A 17381-nucleotide genomic window follows, 5' to 3' on the forward strand; every position below is an offset into this window, starting at 1 on the left:
TAAAAGTTTACAGATACCCATCCAGCCTTTTGAGACCTGTTTTTTGTTTTTGCATACCTGGTTTGAGCAGAGTTTGCTGCAGCCTGCATCACTGCTGCAGCAGCCTCCTGTGCCTTGCGATTTACAGTTGCCATTGGAGGTCCCATCCCTGTGCCAACCTGCTGTGACATGCTTGGAGAGTTTGGGGTCATGTTACTCATGTTGCCAGAGTAAGGCCAGTTCGACATCCCCGATGATGACATCCTGCCCACTGTCATGTTACTGCAAGGTTGCGCTGGACCCTGACCATGCATCTGGCTGTTCATATTCACACTCGTGTTGTTATTCAAGCCTGGACCTGGACCACTGTAGTTGGTGTTCGGTGCTCCACCATAATTTGGCGGTCTGGGATAATTACCTAAAACAAAACAAAAAAATAAAAATTGGAAGAAGTTGGTCTCGTGCCAGCCTGCTATGAAATGTCTGTGGTCAAAAAATGAGATGTGACCATTTCTGCTATGAATCCTGTATAATCTTCCAAATGAAATTAGAATTTAACTAACAACTACTATGATGATGTGCAACTGGAACAGGGAAGTTACATGAACCTTTTAATAGTTAAACTTTGTCTTGAACTAATACAAGGAAGATCATAGTTTTAAAGTTGCAGTCTATGTAACAGCTTAATTAAAGGTTTCAAGTGAATATTTTAGCTATTCATTAATTAGATTACTTAAGGAAAACATTTATAACATTAAACTACAAATCTCCAAAATCCTTCTCGTGTTGATGTCAATTTAATATCTGTAAATTGAACCAAAATAGCAAGTTACCCATGCACAATGTGCAAAGATTGAACAAGTCTCATTGTCTAATTTGTTCATTTAAATCTGTGCATCTAATCAAACAACCAAAAAACATCTATTTGGATCATCAAATCCTGTCTTGACTATGGAAGTATTTTTATAATAGTTTAAAAGTTCCATGGTACAATGCAGATACTATAAAACCCCTTTATTTTGTTCCATAATCAAGTCTAGCATAAACTATCTCTTCCTTAATGTTAATATCCAATCTGAAAATCAAAAACATCATGGATTGAATTGGTGTCAAACTTTGTGTAGCATCAGCCAACAATCTGTTTGTAACAGTATTCAATGTAAACACTTTATAGAAATATTTGCACATTTGGCGTGTTATGGATCTTATTGGATGTAATTATACATGTTTAATTGATGGAAAAATCATTGAAATTAAACCTAAATAGTTGTTAAGACATCAACTAAACCGTTAACCTTTTTGAGCTCAAACATTCAGCATTGTGGTTAATTTGAAAAGCTAAGGAAAAGAGGAATCTGTGATGGAGAATTAGCAGATATGTTTCTAAATTCTTTAATGATTTAATCAATCCACTCTGGTTAGGCGCAAGGTAGTTTATCTTGCGAAGGCAGATCATGGTGAGCAAGTTTATCAAAACAGCTGCATATGCATCTTCAAAATAATGAACGTGCATACAAAATGCCTCCTGCCTCGAGCGTTCACCACTGAATTTATCTCTATTAATAATAAATAAAAATATTACATGCCTGGTGGACCATTTCAAATGTGTTCTGTTATTTTCTATTATACTTCAGAGACCATTTCCATTAAGTGATTCTTTCCCTTAAATCGTTCAGTATAAGATTGCCTTGATGATACAATTCAGCCAAACCATTGAAAGTTCTTTCTCAAGTGAAAGTTGGATTAAATCATTAATATTTACAAGTTGTGTCAAGTTTTGGTAATTGCCAGTACAATATTTTAGGATATAGAAGGTAACATTCAGAGAACAAAATCACCATTCCCCACCAATACCACAAGCTCAAATATATATAAAAAATCATTTCAATGCTATGCACAAATAAAAATGCCCATTAATCTACACATATTTCTGAAAATGAATATACAAGACAAAGAAATAACTTTAAAAATGCAGTAGGAAGCATTCATGGCCAAATCATATGGTTGCCGGTTTAAGCCCCATTCTAGGATATTAAAATAAATGAAATTATTTGAGATAACAAATCAGTGTGAGACTGAAATATTTTATTGTCATAGGTATTAGTTTTCAACTAAGATGATAATTTCCATCTTGAAATGTTAAGGTAGCAAAACCTTGTAAAATATTTTATAAAGGTGTAAATGGATAAAATAAAAAAGACATTTGTTCGAAAGGAAGAGCAACAAAAAATTGAGTAAAGAAATGGGTTTGAAGAAGAGTTTGCAGGTAAAATAATTTGGAGATGTAAAATAATTTGGGGGGAAATTTCCAGAGTCTGCAACTCTAACATGGCTGCCAATGATTGGGGAATGTGGTCAGTAGCACAAAGTACAACAGGCCAAAATCAGAAAAACAGACGTTTCTTGTAAAGACTTCTCGGGTTCAAAAGTTTAAGTTACAGAGGCAGGATAATTAAGGCAAGGAATTTAAATCTGCGGATCTGGGATGAGGAGATGTGAGGAGAGGGGTTGACTGCTTTTAGGCAAAATGCAATTTGTGAAAAATAACAATAAAAAAAGACTGGATAGAAGAAAAGATCTTCCCAATGTTGGGGGAGTCCAGAACAAGGGGCCACAGTTTAAGAATAAGGGGTAGGCCATTTAGAACTGAGATGAGGAAAAACTTTTTCAGTCAGAGAGTTGTAAATCTGTGGAATTCTCTGCCTCAGAAGGCAGTGGAGGCCAATTCTCTGAATGCATTCAAGAGAGAGCTAGATAGAGCTCTTAAGGATAGTGGAGTCAGGGGGTATGGGGAGAAGGCAGGAATGGGTTACTGATTGAGAATGATCAGCCATGATCACATTGAATAACAGTGCTGGCTCGAAGGGCCGAATGGCCTCCTCCTGCACCTATTGTCTATCTCTAGAGATGACATAGATTTGAAGACAGTGAAAAATGTGAAAGTGGAAGGAAATGGCCATTATGTCAAAGATAAAGGAGCAGGTGGCAGTGTACAAATGCATCCTACTCATCCCAAGATCAAATAGGATATCAAACATCCACTGAGGCATTGTGGATTTGGTTCTGAAGCTAACATAAAATATTTCTTGTGCTCTGGGTAAAGTCTCCCAATGTTGACCATCTTAAAAAGTGCCTGGACATTATCTTTATCCAGCATTAGAGAAACATTAATTGTAAGAAAATAACTGCAGATGCTGGTACAAATCGAAGGTATTTATTCACGCAATGCTGGAGTAACTCAGCAGGTCAGGCAGCATCTCAGGAGAGAAGGAATGGGTGACGTTTCGGGTCGAGACCCTTCTTCAGACTGATGTCAGGGGGGCGGGACAAAGGAAGGATATAGGTGGAGACAGGAAGACAGTGGGAGATCTGGGAAGGGGGAGGGGAAGAGAGGGACAGAGGAACTATCTAAAGTTGGAGAAGTCAATGTTCATACCACTGGACTGCAAGCTGCCCAAGCGAAATATGAGGTGCTGTTCCTCCAATTTCCAGTGGGCCTCACTATGACACTGGAGGAGGCCCATGACAGAAAGGTCAGACTGGGAGTGGGAGGGGGAGTTGAAGTGCTCAGCCACCGGGAGATCAGATTAATTAATGCGGACTGAGCGCAGGTGTTGAGCGAAACGATCGCCGAGCCTGCGTTTGGTTTCGCCGATGTAAATAAGTTGACATCTGGAGCAGCGGATGCAATAGATGAGGTTGGAGGAGGTGCAGGTGAACCTCTGCTCACCTGGAAAGACTGTTTGGGTCCTTGGATGAAGTTGAGGGGGGAGGTAAAGGGACAGCTGTTGCATCTCCTGCGGTTGCAGGGGAAAGTGCCCGGGGATGGGGTTAATTACTCAGTGCAGAGTATTCTAGCTTTCAAAAGTTTCTTCTACTGACCAACAGTAGCAAATTATTTGTAGGAGATGCAGGGTGGATAAATGAAATATGATTTAGTTCACTTGTAGTTTTAGAAAAATTCCAGAAGGGGTCTGTGTGCACAATTATAACAAAAGGTGAAAATAGACAAAGTTGTGGACGTATGGTTGTATGGCCACAAATTTTATCCTGGAGTGCTTTTATTTATTAAATATATATCCAGAATTGTAATATTGATTCTAAGTTGAGAATGATGGCTGAATATGCAAAACTGCAGGATATTTAGTGCAAACATTGAGCAAATATGTGACCAGATGTAGCTGAACACAAAAAATGTTCAAGAAATTACAGGAAATAAAATTATAGCACAATTGCCAGTTTTTAAAGGAAGTAATTTAAAATTGCGGTATTAAATCATTGGTCTAATTTTGGTTATTAGAACTACAGGCTTATGTACACATCATCATATTTATCCCTTCCATCAGAACTACAAAAATCCAGATAAAGTTCTAAATGGTATTTCCTTTAGATTTGGTAAATAAATTTGTGGACACTAAAAGCATTAAAGAGTATGGGGAGAATGTGGAATTCGAGTAGATAATCAGCCATGATTGTAATGATTGTGGCGCGGGCTTCAAGAGCTATATAATCCAATTATGTTCCTATCTTCCATGGATCCTTATCCTGACCGTACTTTCAGGTTTATAGGATTTTGATTAGGCTGAGTTAGGAGTATTGTGTACAGCTCTGTCCGCCCATTACAGGAAGGATGTGGAAGCTGTAGAAGGGTACAGAGGAGGTTTGCCAGAATGATGCTTGGATTCGGGAGTATTCGCTACAAGGAGAGGTTATACAGGTTTGGATTGTTTTCTCTGGAATGACAGAGTTTGAGACCTGATAGACACAGATTAAATTATGAGATGCACAGATAGGATGGAGAGCCAGACCCACCCTCCCCCCACCCACCCCCCCCTCCCCCCACCCACCCACCCTCCCCCTCCCCAGAGTAGAAATGCCAAAGAGTACAGGGCATAGCCTTAACATGAGAGGGGGAAAGGTAAATGAGATGCTCGGGCAAATTTTGTACACAGAGAGTGGTGGATGCCTGGAATGAGCTGGCGGTACCATTTTAGATGCTTTGAGGCAGGCACATGGATATGCTGGGAAAGGAGGGGTATGGATCATGTGCAGACAGAGGAGATTAGTTTAACTTGACCGTGTTCAGGATGAAGAGCCCATTCTTGTGCATTAGGGTGTATGTCTGTTCCAACTGGAACTGTTGTATGTTCCAACTGGAACTGTTCCCTCCTCTTCCACCAAAATGAGATGGTTGGTAAAGATGCACAGGGTTAGACACAGAAAAGGTGTCAAATATCACATGCATAGGATCGAATATTAGTTGAGCATTCGGTGATTAGCAGTGCCGTTCAAAACAATATTAATCTCTTTTTTTTTCTGATTCGGTATTGAAACATTGAGAGTAACCATAGCACACTTACGTCACTGCAAGATCAGGCAAAGTACAATTTGGTTAGAACACTCCAATATGTATTTGGTGCTGCATTAATCCACTGAAATGCTATGCATAACTTTTTCTTTGCTCTTCTTCTGCTCCTATTCTGCATGCCCAAGAGGTGAAGCTGGGTGTTCCCCAACTGGAACCCATGAATGAACCGTGAGGTTCTTACTCCAGTGAAGACCAAGTCTGAGGCATTCAAGTTGGATAATTTCAACCTGGGCAAGAAACCTGGGCACAACCGTCACAAATCTATCAGAGACCAAGAGATAATACCAGACCACACTAGAAACCCAAACTAACCACTCAGACACCTGTCGATAGTGGCAAAGCTTGCTTGCTACAGCAGGCTACAAAATCGCAGCGTACTGCAGGCAAGAAATTGTGGTGAATTGTGGACGCAGCCCAGACCACCATACAAACCAATCTCCCTTCCCGTGACTCCATTTATACCTCACGCTGCCTCGGCAAGGCCAGCAGCATAATCTAGGATGAGTCGCACCCTGGCCACTCCCTCTTCTCCCCTCTCCCATCAGGCAAAAGGTATAGAAGTGTGAAAACACACACCTCCAGATTCAGAGACAGTTTCTTCCCAGCTGTGATCAGGCAACTGAATCATCCTACCACAACCAGAGAGCAGTGCTGAACTATTATCTACCTCTTTGGTGACCCTCGAACTATCCTTGATTGGACTTTGCTGGCTTTACCTTGCACCTAACGGTATTCCCTCATCATGTATCTACACACTGTAGTTTGATGGTGATCATGTATTGTCGTTCCGCTGACTGGATAGCACGCAACAAAAGCTTTCCACTGTACCTCGATACACGTGACCATAAACAATAAACTAAAATTCAATAAAAACTAACTAAAACAAAGTTGGGCAGATTCGGTGCAGCAACACAACCCTCCCCGATGAGCTTAATACGTTTCATGCTCATTTTGAATAGAAGATTGGTGGAATAACATTATCAGCCTCGGGTGCACCCATACCCACAGTACGCCACAGTGACTGGCCTTCCTAAGAGTGAACCCACAACCTGCCCTGGGTAGAGACTCGGCTGTGTCCTCAGTACCTGCACCGACCAGCAGGTGGGAGTATTTGACGTTTCTGCCTGCTTTGAAAGGCCCACTGTGATCCCTGTGCCAAAGAAAAACAAGGCAGCATTTATAGACAATAGACAATAGGTGCAGGAGTAGGCCATTCGGCACTTCGAGCCAGCACCGCCATTCAATGTGATCATGGTTGATCATTCTCAATCAGTACCCCGTTCCTGCCTTCTCCCCATACCCCCTGACTCCGCTATCCTTAAGAGCTCTATCTAGCTCTCTCTTGAATGCATTCAGAGAATTGGCCTCCACTGCCTTCTGAGGCAGAGAATTCCACAGATTCACAACTCTCTGACTGAAAAAGTTTTTCCTCATCTCAGTTCTAAATGGCCTACCCCTTATTCTTAAACTGTGGCCCCTTGTTCTGGACTCCCCCAACATTGGGAACATGTTTCCTGCCTCTAACGTGTCCAACCCCTTAATAATCTTATACGTTTCGGTAAGATCTCCTCTCATCCTTCTAAATTCCAGTGTATACAAGCTTAGTCGCTCCAGTCTTTCAACATATGACAGTCCCGCCATTCCGGGAATTAACCTAGTAAACCTACACTGCACGCCCTCAATAGCAAGAATATCCTTCCTCAAATTTGGAGACCAAAACTGCACACAGTACTCCAGGTGCGGTCTCACTAGGGCCCTGTACAACTGCAGAAGGACCTCTTTGCTCCTATACTCAACTCATTTCTCAGTGACAACTGCTAGTGGCTCTGACATCTACCATCATGAAGTATTTTGACCTTCCAGTCTATCTTCTTGTGAGCCTTGATGAGTTTGACATCATTTTGTCTTTAAAGTGAGATTTCATCCATCTCTGATGCTAAGTTACATGGGCCACAAGGGCACTTTTTGACTGTGTGAACTGGATCAAAGGAAATGTATCCATGAATATTAGTGGACAGCATCTGGCTTCCGAGTTGATGATTCCCATGGATTTAGATGGTAATAAAAAGATCAGCATGAAGGCCTTTTGTCATCTAAGGAAAAACATACCAGCATGAATGAGCAGCCTTGTTGAGAACTGAAGGAAATGAGAGAAGTTAGCAGTGCAAAATTCGGATTGTCCCAGAGGGAGAAGTAACCTCTTCACATCCATGTTGTCGAGACCCTCAGAATCTTAACTTTGAATCAAGTCCCATTTCACTATTTTTATTCTGCAGACACAACCTTATCTTAGAAAAAAAAATCCATCCATTCCAGGAATATGTCCATAAAACTTTCACTGAACTGTTTCCAGCACATGAAGGTCTTTCTTTACACAAGGAATGTGTACCAAAACTCAGAATGGGAGGTTCTTATAATTTTATTTTAAACTATACGGGCGTTGCCCCATTGGGTCCAAGACTCTCCTGCAGGCCCGGCAACCCTCACCCAACTGACGGCCCGTGGACCCGTTGCCAGCCCGGGAGTCTCCCCCGGGGCTGTGGGCGGACGAGGGGGAAGAGGAAAGGGGAGAGGGGGCCACTCACCCCGGCCCCGGGCGGCCAGAGCGAGCCGTGGACCCGTTGGGTGCAAACCTCTCCTGCAGCGGCCATCTTCTTTGACCCTTTGTCGCCGCGCTGTACCATGGGAGGAAGGTCCTCCCGGCGGGGGTGAGGGGGGGAACATTTATTAAAGTTTATTAAGTTAATTGCTTTTAAAATGTAACAAAACTTGATCAATCGAGACCGCAGGCGAATGGTGAGTAGAGTGGACCTAAAATTGTTGCACTATCGTGTACCGTTTTGGCTGTATTTTGGGAACAAACTGACATATATACCAACATATGTATGAATATACATACAAGATGAGAGCTTTAGTAATATGTATAGATTTAGTTTCATGTTACATTCTTGCAATTTTTTGGTGTAATTTTTAGTAAAGGATGTAATTAAGTTATTTTTGGTGGGGGTCCCATTGTAATTGATTTGTTGAAGGGTCCTTGTTTTAGTCCTCTCCCTCACATTTTTTTCCCGGTACAATTGTGAGTGTAGCAAGGATGGCAAAGGTCAATTGTATGGATCTTGAAATTTCACGATTTAGGGCGGCACGGTGGCGCAGCGGTAGAGTTGCTGCCTTGCAGTGAATGCAGCGCCGAAGACCCGGGTTCCATCCTGACTACGGGCGCTGTCTGTACGGAGTTTGTACGTTCTCCCCGTGACCTGCGTGGGTTTTCTCCGAGATCTTCGGTTTCCTTCCACACTCCAAAGACGTGCAGGTTTGTAGGTTAAACTGGCTTGGTAAATGTAAAAATTGTCCCTAGTGGGTGTAGGATAGTGTTAATGTGCGGGGATCGCTGGGCGGCGCGGACCCGGTGGGCCGAAAGGGCCTGTTTCCGCACTGTATCTCTAAACCAAAAAAAACTAAAAGACGCTCATTTCAAGCTAATGTAATTTGTCTGCATTTGCCCCATATATCCCTCTAAACCTTTCCTATTCATGTACCTGTACTTTGGTATTAAAAAATTTGTTGGGAACTGATTGTGGACTTTGGAAGAGGAAGGTTAAGCACCCATAAATCTGCCTATATCTTTGGGACAAAGGTGGATTGAGTCAAAAGCCTCAAATTCATGGGCGTGCATATATCTGGAGATCTGTCCTGGACCCAGCACACTGATGCAATTATACAGAAAGCCCATCAACGCCTCTACTTACTGAGAAGATTGCGGAGATTCGGTATGTCAGAGAGGATTTTCTTGAACCTCTACAGGTGTGCAGTGGAGAGCACATTGACTGGTTGCATCACGGCCTGGTTCGGCAACTTGAAGGGCCATGAACGAAGAAGACTGCAAAAAGTGGTGAACACTGCCCGGTCCATCACGGGGTTTTGACCTCCCCACCATCGAAGGGATTTACAGGATCCCCACCATCGAAGGGATTTTTGTTGCCCCAAAAAGGCAGCCGGCATCATCAGGGTTACCTCTTCAAAAACCTCACTCCAGTCTGTAAGACATGATCTCCCACGTACAGAAAAATGCTGACTATGCAGGTCTTCGTAAATAGAGGTGCAACCTTAGCCACCCTCAAGTCAGCTGGCACCTCACCCCTGTCTAACAATGTAGGAAAATAACTGCAGATGCTGGTACAAATCAAAGGTATTTATTCACAAAATGCTGGAGTAACTCAGCAGGTCAGGCAGCATCTCGGGAGAGAAGGAACGGGTGACGTTTCGGGTCGAGACCCTTCTTCAGACTGAAGAAGGGTCTCGACCCGAAACGTCACCCATTCCTTCTCTCCTGAGATGCTGCCTGACCGGCTGAGTTACTCCAGCATTTTGTGAATAAATACCTGTAACAATGAATCATATATCTCAGCCAGAGCTCCCACAATTTATTTTCCTGCGTCCTTGGATATATCCGAGTGGAATGTTAAGATGCCAGTCCCGTGGCCAGGTTTCTGTAATGGCTATAACCTCCCAGTCACACGGACCGATCCACACTGAGTTCATCCACGTTACTCGTCAGCACTTTCACATTGAAATAAATGCAGCTTAAACCAATAGTCCAACCTCACTCCCTAAAGTGCTTCTTCCTACCCTGCCTACTGAACTTGGTTTAATCACCTCCCGTAATGACTTCCAGCCTCTCACCTAGATTACGCCTGCGTTGCATCCCGTTCCCCCATCAATCCAATTTAAACCGTGGCGGCACGGTGGCGCAGCGGTAGAGTAGCTGCCTTACAGCGGATGCAGCGCCGGAGACTCAGGTTCGATCATGACTATGGGCGCCGTCTGCACGGAGTTTGTACGTTCTCCCCGTGACCTGCGTGGGTTTTCTCCGAGATCTTCGGTTTCCTCCCACACTCCAAAGACGTGCAGGTATGTAGGTTAATTGGCTGGGCAAATGCAAAATTTGTCCCTCGTGTGTGTAGGATAGTGTTAGTGTGCGGGGATCGCTGGGCGGCGCGGACCCGGTGGGCCAAAGGGCCTGTTTCTGCGCTGTATCTCTAAATCTAAAAAAAAATCTAAATCTAAAACCCTACCACGAAGCACTTGCAAATCTACCCGCCAGGATATTAATTCTCCTCCAGATCAGATGCAACCCGTCCCTCTTGTACAGGTCATCTCTGCCCCTGAAAAGGACTCAATGGTCCAAAAACCCGAATCGCTGCCCCCTGCATCAACTCCTCAACCACACGTTCAATTTCTCCTTCATGTCTGTTCTGCAGACAACCTTTTACACCTGCCAACTGCATCTCCTCTGTTTCCTGCACTTACATCCATTCTCATTTTCAGTCAGGGGAGGAATGGGAGTCCTCTTATGCTCACCTTCTACCCCAACAGCTTTCACGTTCAATCGACCATCCTCGGCAATTTCCTTCATCTGCAACAAAACCCACCACCAGATATATCTTCCCTTCCCTTTCCAAAGGGAATATTCCAGTCACAATTTCCTGGTTTGCTCCTTCATTTTCACCAGCTACTCACTTTTCCAAGGCATCACACAAGATGTATTGTGTGGGAAGGAAGTCACTGAAAGGAAGCATGCAGGTACAGCAGGCAGTGAAGAAAGCCAATGGAATGTTGGCCTTCTTAACAAGAGGAGTTGAGTATAGGAGCAAAGAGGTCCTTCTGTAGTTGTACAGGGCCCTAGTGAGACCGCACCTGGAGTACTGTGTGCAGTTTTGGTCTCCAAATTTAAGGAAGGATATTTTGCTATTGAGGGCGTGCAGCGTAGGTTTACTAGGTTAATTCCCGAAATGGTGGGACTGTGATATGTTGAAAGACTGGAGCGACTAGGCTTGTATACACTGGAATTTAGAAGGATGAGAGGAGATCTTATCGAAACGTATAAGATTATTAAGGGGTTGGACACATTAGGGGCAGGAAACATTTCCCCAATGTTGGGGGAGTCCAGAACAAGGGACCACAGTTTAAGAATAAGGGGTAGCCATTTAGAACTGAGATGAGGAAAAACATTTTCAGTCAGAGAGTTGTGAATCTGTGGAATTCTCTGCCTCAGAAGGCAGTGGAGGCCAATTCTCTGAATGCATTCAAGAGAGAGCTAGATAGAGCTCTTAAGGATAGCGGAGTCAGGGGGTATGGGGAGAAGGCAGGAACGGGGTACTGATTGAGAATGATCAGCCGTGATCACATTGAATGGCTCGAAGGGCCGAATGGCCTCCTCCTGCACCTATTGTCTATTGTCTATTGACACAAAATGCTGGAGTAACTCAGTGGGACAGGCAGCATCTCTGGAGAGAAGGAATGGTTGACGTTTTGAGTTGAGACCCTGCTTCAGACTCGGATTCTTCAGATTCTTTAGAGTCTGAAGAAGAGTCTCGGCCCAGAACGTCACCCATTCCTTCACACAAGATGTATTGCTTGTCCGTTTTACCTCATCTGTTCCCACCTTTCAGGGACCCAAAAGGTAGTTCCCGGTGAAGTAGCAATTCACTTGCACATCTTCCAATTTTGCACAATGCAATTTGATGTCTTCAATTTGTTCTCTTCTAATTAGAAATAAATATACAATTGGAGGGTTTAAACTAGAAGGGCTGAGGGGAGGGAACCAGAGCAGCTGGAAGATGGAAGAGCTGATGAGAAAGGGCGGCACGGTAGCACAGCGGTAGAGTTGCTGCCTTACAGCGCCAGATACCCGGGTTCCATCCCGACTGCGGGTGCTGACTGTACGGAGTTTGTACGTTCTCCCCGCGATGGTTTTCTCCGAGTATCTTCAGTTTCCTCCCACACTCCAAAGACGTACAGGTTTGTAGGTTAATTGGCTTGGTATAAATGGAAATAATCCCTAGTGTGTGTAGGGTGGTGTTAACGCGCAGGGATCACTGGTTGGCGTAGACTCGGTGGGCCGAAGGGCCTGTTTCTATGCTGTATCTCTAAGAGAATCTCAAGCTCTGGATAAAAAGGTATAGGTGACGTTTCGGGTCGAGACCCTTCTTCGACCCGAAACGTCACCTATTCATTCTCTCCAGAGATGCTGTCTGACCCACTGAGTTACTCCACCTTATTGTGTCTATCTTCGGTTTAAACCAGCTTCTGCAGTTCTTTCCTACACAATTCCACATAACTAGCTTTCCCTGTCTGTGTCACTTCTGGCTAGTTTGAATTTATGGTTACCATGAACACCTTATGAGGGTGATCAGCTCGAAGGGCCAAATGGCCTCCTCCTGCACCTATTTTCTATGTTTCTATCTGGTTCTTTCTATATAAAGGCTGCTTGATCTACTAAGTATTTCCAACATGGTTCAGATTTCTAGTCACTACTGTATTCTGCATCTTTATTCCAGCATGCTATTTTCTCTTTTCTCCTGCTGTCCTCGTTCGTCTTCCTCTATTTACACCCATCCAGATAGATCAGCAATGATCAACAACACGATAAGCAAATGTGTCAACTGGTCTCCACCCTATTTATTCTCTCTATTGTTTTTCCCCGTCTGCAACTTCAAACATGTTTTCCCAGTTCTAAAATTCTAATCAAAGATCATTTCTCCCCACAGATGCTGCCTGCCCTAACGAGTATCCAAAAACTGTAGCTATTGATATTTACAAATGAAGTCACAGGATTTATAATAAAAGTAACAAATAACATGGTAAAAGAATCTGTGATTGTACAACTTTTTCTTGATTCAATTTTATCCATCCACCCTCAGAATCAAGAACATTTCTGCAGGTGAGTCATAAGAGTCAGAGAATTATATCGTGTGGAAACAGGCCCTTCGGCCCAACTTACCCACACCAGCCAACGTGTCCCAGCTACACTAGTCCCATCTGCCTGCGCTTGGTCCATATCCCTCCAAACTTGTCTTATCCATGTACCTGTCCAACTGTTTCTTAAATGTTGGGATAGTCCCAGCCTCAACTACCCCATCTGGCAGCTTTTTCCATACACCCACCACCCTTTGAGTGAAAAAGATACCCCTGTGGCGGTGCCCGGGGGCTAGGCCACTCCCTTGGTCATTCCCCTCGGCACTGAGTGGACAGGGGGGATTAGGTCACTCCCTGGGTCATTCCCCTGGGGACAGAGTGGTCTGGTGCTACGGGGTTTGCTGGAAGGGGTTATTGTTTTGACTCGTGGGGATGACTGAGTGAGTGTATATTCAGTTACTACATTAAAGTTATTGTTACTTCTTACCTGGCGTCTGGCCTGATTCCTGTCGTGTCCAGACCCACTACACTGGTGACCACGACATTTCCTCGCAAGTCGCGATGGACCCGAACACTCCTCAACCTGTACTACCCGGCCCTGCCGATCAGCAGCCTCTGGACCCTGCCGGTCAGCCGCCTCTGGACCCTGCCGGTCACCCGCCTCTGGTGTCCGCCTATCGTACCGCCGTTTCGGGCCTGCGGTTGGAGGAAGTTACCTGTGGCCCTGGGGGCGCGACGCTGCTGTGCGATGTCTCCACCGGGCAGCCGCGCCCCATCGTTCCCGTTCCCTGGCGGCGCCGGGTGTTCGAGTTGCTCCACGGGCTGGCCCACCCTTCCATTCGGGCGACGGCGACCCTCGTGGCTTCCCGTTTCGTGTGGCACGGGTTGCGTAAACAGGTTGGACATTGGGCACGCACCTGCATCCAGTGCCAAACTGCAAAAGTGCAGCGGCATGTGCGAGCGCCGCTCCAGGAGTTCATCGTCCCTTGACAGCGGTTCGACCACATCCACGTGGACATCGTGGGGCCGCTGCCGCCTTCTCGGGGCTTCACCAACCTCCTGACTGTGGTTGACCGTTTCACGCGGTGGCCGGAGGCAGTTCCACTGCCGGACACTTCTGCCTCTACTTGTGCCCGTGCCTTGGCGGCTCACTGGATTGCCAGATTTGGGGTGCCGCTCGACATCACGTCCGACCAAGGGCCACAATTCACCTCCGAACTGTGGTCGTCCATGGCTCACCTACTGGGGGTTAACCTGCACCGCACCACAACGTATCATCCGCAGGTGAACGGCCTGGTGGAGCTCTTCCACCGCCAGCTCAAGGCTGCCCTGAAGGCCCGGCTCGTTGGCCCTTACTGGGTTTTGCTGGGCGTCCGCACCGCGCCCAAAGAGGACTTGGCCACCTCCTCGGCTGAATTGGTGTACGGGGCCCCGTTGACAGTGCCCGGTGAGTTGACAGTGCCCTGCAACGCCTTCGGGAGACGGTGGGTAAGCTTGTACCGGTGCCGACGTCTCGCCACGGTTCGGTTCGGCCGCATGTCCCTTCCGTTCTGCAGGACTGTCCGTTTGTTTTCCTGCACCGGGATGCGCAGCGGACGCCCCTTCAGCGTCCGTATGAAGGACCATTCAAGGTGCTTGAGCGTGGCTCTGCCACCTTCGTTTTGGACATGGGGGGTCGTCCTGAGACCATCTCTATTGCGCGGCTGAAGCCGGCGCACGTGGAAATTAGCCAGCCGGTCCTACTGGCGCGGCCTCGCCCTCGGGGTCGCCCTGCGTCCCGGCCCTTACCCCCGGAGTTCCCGCGGGTGCCTTCCCCTGGCGGGTTCGTTTCGGTTCCTGCGACCGCCGTGGTGCGCACGCGGGCTGGTCGTTTCGTACGTCCCCCTGTCCGTTTCGTGCCTCCGGTTCTTGGGGGGGGGGAGGGGTCCTGTGGCGGTGCCCGGGGGCTAGGCCACTTCCTTGGTCATTCCCCTCGGCACTGAGTGGACAGGGGGGATTAGGTCACTCCCTGGGTCATTCCCCTGGGGACAGAGTGGTCTGGTGCTATAGGGTTTGCTGGAAGGGGTTATTGTTTTGACTCGTGAGGATGACTGAGTGAGTGTATGTTCGTTACTGCATTAAAGTTATTGTTACTTCTTACCTGGCGTCTGGCCTGATTCCTGTCGCGTCCAGACCCACTACACCCTTTAAATTACTTTTAAATATTTTCCCCTTCATCTTGAACCTATGTCCTCTGGTCCTCAATTCCCCAACCCTGGGCAAGAGACTCTGTGCATCCACCCGATCTATTTCTCTCATGATTCCTCTTATGATAAAGAATATGCATTATTTTTTCAGTTGCTAACAGATTAGAAAGATTTTTGATGGCAAAGTTCCTTTTGGCCTGTAACTGATAATAACCGTCCTATGGAAGATGCAGAAATTACGGAAATGTAGCTAAGTGTTAGTAGTTCCTCGAACTTGTATAACTCAAAAACATGCATATCATTGAAACTGGACATAATATAAAGTAATTGCATTACTGTTAATAATACTCAAAGCTAGAAAAATGCAAGCTCTCACAGAGAGCAGCATCTAATTGTACTTACGTGTTGTTTTAATCGGTTTGTAATTTGTTGGCATTAATCCTGATGGGCTACAGATTAGTCAAGTGATTACATTGAATGGTCTAAACAGAGGCCTGACCATCACAGTTCGGGTAGACTCAGTCAACAATCAGTTTCCTCCTGATGGCCTGGTCACACGTCTTTAGTGAAGATTTTCTTACACAAAAATAAATTTAGAAGAATCTATCTGCAATTGAACATAACTCATCATAAACAAGACTACTGGTCAATGTTGTGGCAGGGGAGTGATTTGAGTTGCATAATTACAGGCTGCTGTATATATTTTTTTACACACCACATGTTTATGTTCTGTCATATTTAAGGGATACAGATAGTATCTGATCTAGATTCTTAGCATCTTTACTCAGACTGCAGCAACGTGTTCTCCACTTTTAACACCCATGTGTAGTTTTAAAAAATTCCAGACATGGAGTGGCTCTGTTAGTAAGCATTCTGTCTACTGCCAAACCAAGGCTGAAGGGATTAGAATCAATCTTTTACTACCCTTTACTTTTGCTCTGCATTGCTTTAGTTTGAAGCCAGTGTGGCACGGTGGCGCAACGGTAAAGCTACTGCCTTTCAGCGCCGGAGACTCGGGTTTGATCCTGGCTACGGGTGCTTGGCTGTTCGGAGTTTGTACGTTCTCCCCGTGAAACTGTGTGGGTTTTCTTCCGAGATCTTCGGTCTCCTCCCACACTCCAAAGACGTGCAGGTTTGTAGGTTAATTGGCTTGGTATAAATGTAAATTGTCCCTGTGTAGGGTAATGTTAATGCGCGGGGATCGCTGGTCGGTGCGGACTCGGTGGGCGAAGGCTCTGTTTCCGTGCTGTATCTCTAAAATCAACTAAACTAAATTAAATTTGTGCTACTCAATCCAGATGGTTTACCCCATGAGCCACTACTTGAGCCACCAAACGCCAAGTAGTGGAGCAAACTTTGTGGATGTGTAAAAGAATGGATACGCCATATCCCAAATTCCAGGGATGGGGGCATTTACATTCCATTTGCAAATACACTAAGTCCCTTCTATCTAAGGCTGATGCACTTCAGACAATTTTCATTAGCCCCTAAGAGTGCAATAAACTCACTGCATAAGGATAATCAATCCTCTCTCTTTCCAAGGTCTTAATAGAAGTCCAACAAGTCCAAGTGATACTGTGAATTCTGAGACTTTTTAGATTATTAGTAAAGATTTAACAAAAGTCTAATGCTGAACAGCTGTTTTGCCCGCAATACTCACTTGAATATCTTTTATTGAGAAGTAGCTCTGCTCTAGAAAGTCGTGAAAATGTCATTATAAATTTTTTATGTTGTTTTCTTAAATATCGCAAATGAACAGATGCGTCAATTTGACTTGGCAATCGATAAATAATTTGCATTGGAAAGTTCCTGCCTCCATGCAGTTCAGAGAGGTTGTTTGAAATTGGGTTGTAAATATGAAAGTTACGTTTCATAAGCAGTCAGAGGCTTTTCCAATAAAAATCTGTCATGGAATCCTTTATTGTGCTCAAAAAGTAGAATTCAGAAATGTAATATTTAAACCAAACAAAATAAACGTGTCATCCTTTCATGTTGTTGCTCAAAATTACAATACGTTTATCTTAGTTTAGCTTAGTTATACTGCTCAGATACAGGTCTTTGACCCACCGAGTCCGCGCCGACCAGCGATCCCCATACACAAACATTATCCTACACACCAGGGAGTTTTCAGTTTGTACCGAAGTCAATTA

The 17381-nt window shown here is 45.1% G+C and overlaps 1 protein-coding gene across 4 annotated transcripts in view; it reads right to left on the reverse strand.

Annotated features, from left to right (window-relative positions):
- Positions 1–17381, reverse strand: part of arid1b (AT-rich interactive domain 1B) — a 462315-nt gene that overhangs the window by 144619 nt on the left and 300315 nt on the right. For all 4 annotated transcript variants that reach the window (XM_078404705.1, XM_078404704.1, XM_078404702.1 and 1 more), the window contains one exon: positions 58–397. In XM_078404705.1, the coding sequence (XP_078260831.1) occupies positions 58–397 (340 nt within the window). The remainder of the gene's footprint in view (positions 1–57; positions 398–17381) is intronic.

Source organism: Rhinoraja longicauda, chromosome 9, assembly GCF_053455715.1.
Source record: "Rhinoraja longicauda isolate Sanriku21f chromosome 9, sRhiLon1.1, whole genome shotgun sequence".
Classification (NCBI taxonomy): Eukaryota; Metazoa; Chordata; class Chondrichthyes; order Rajiformes; family Arhynchobatidae; genus Rhinoraja; species Rhinoraja longicauda.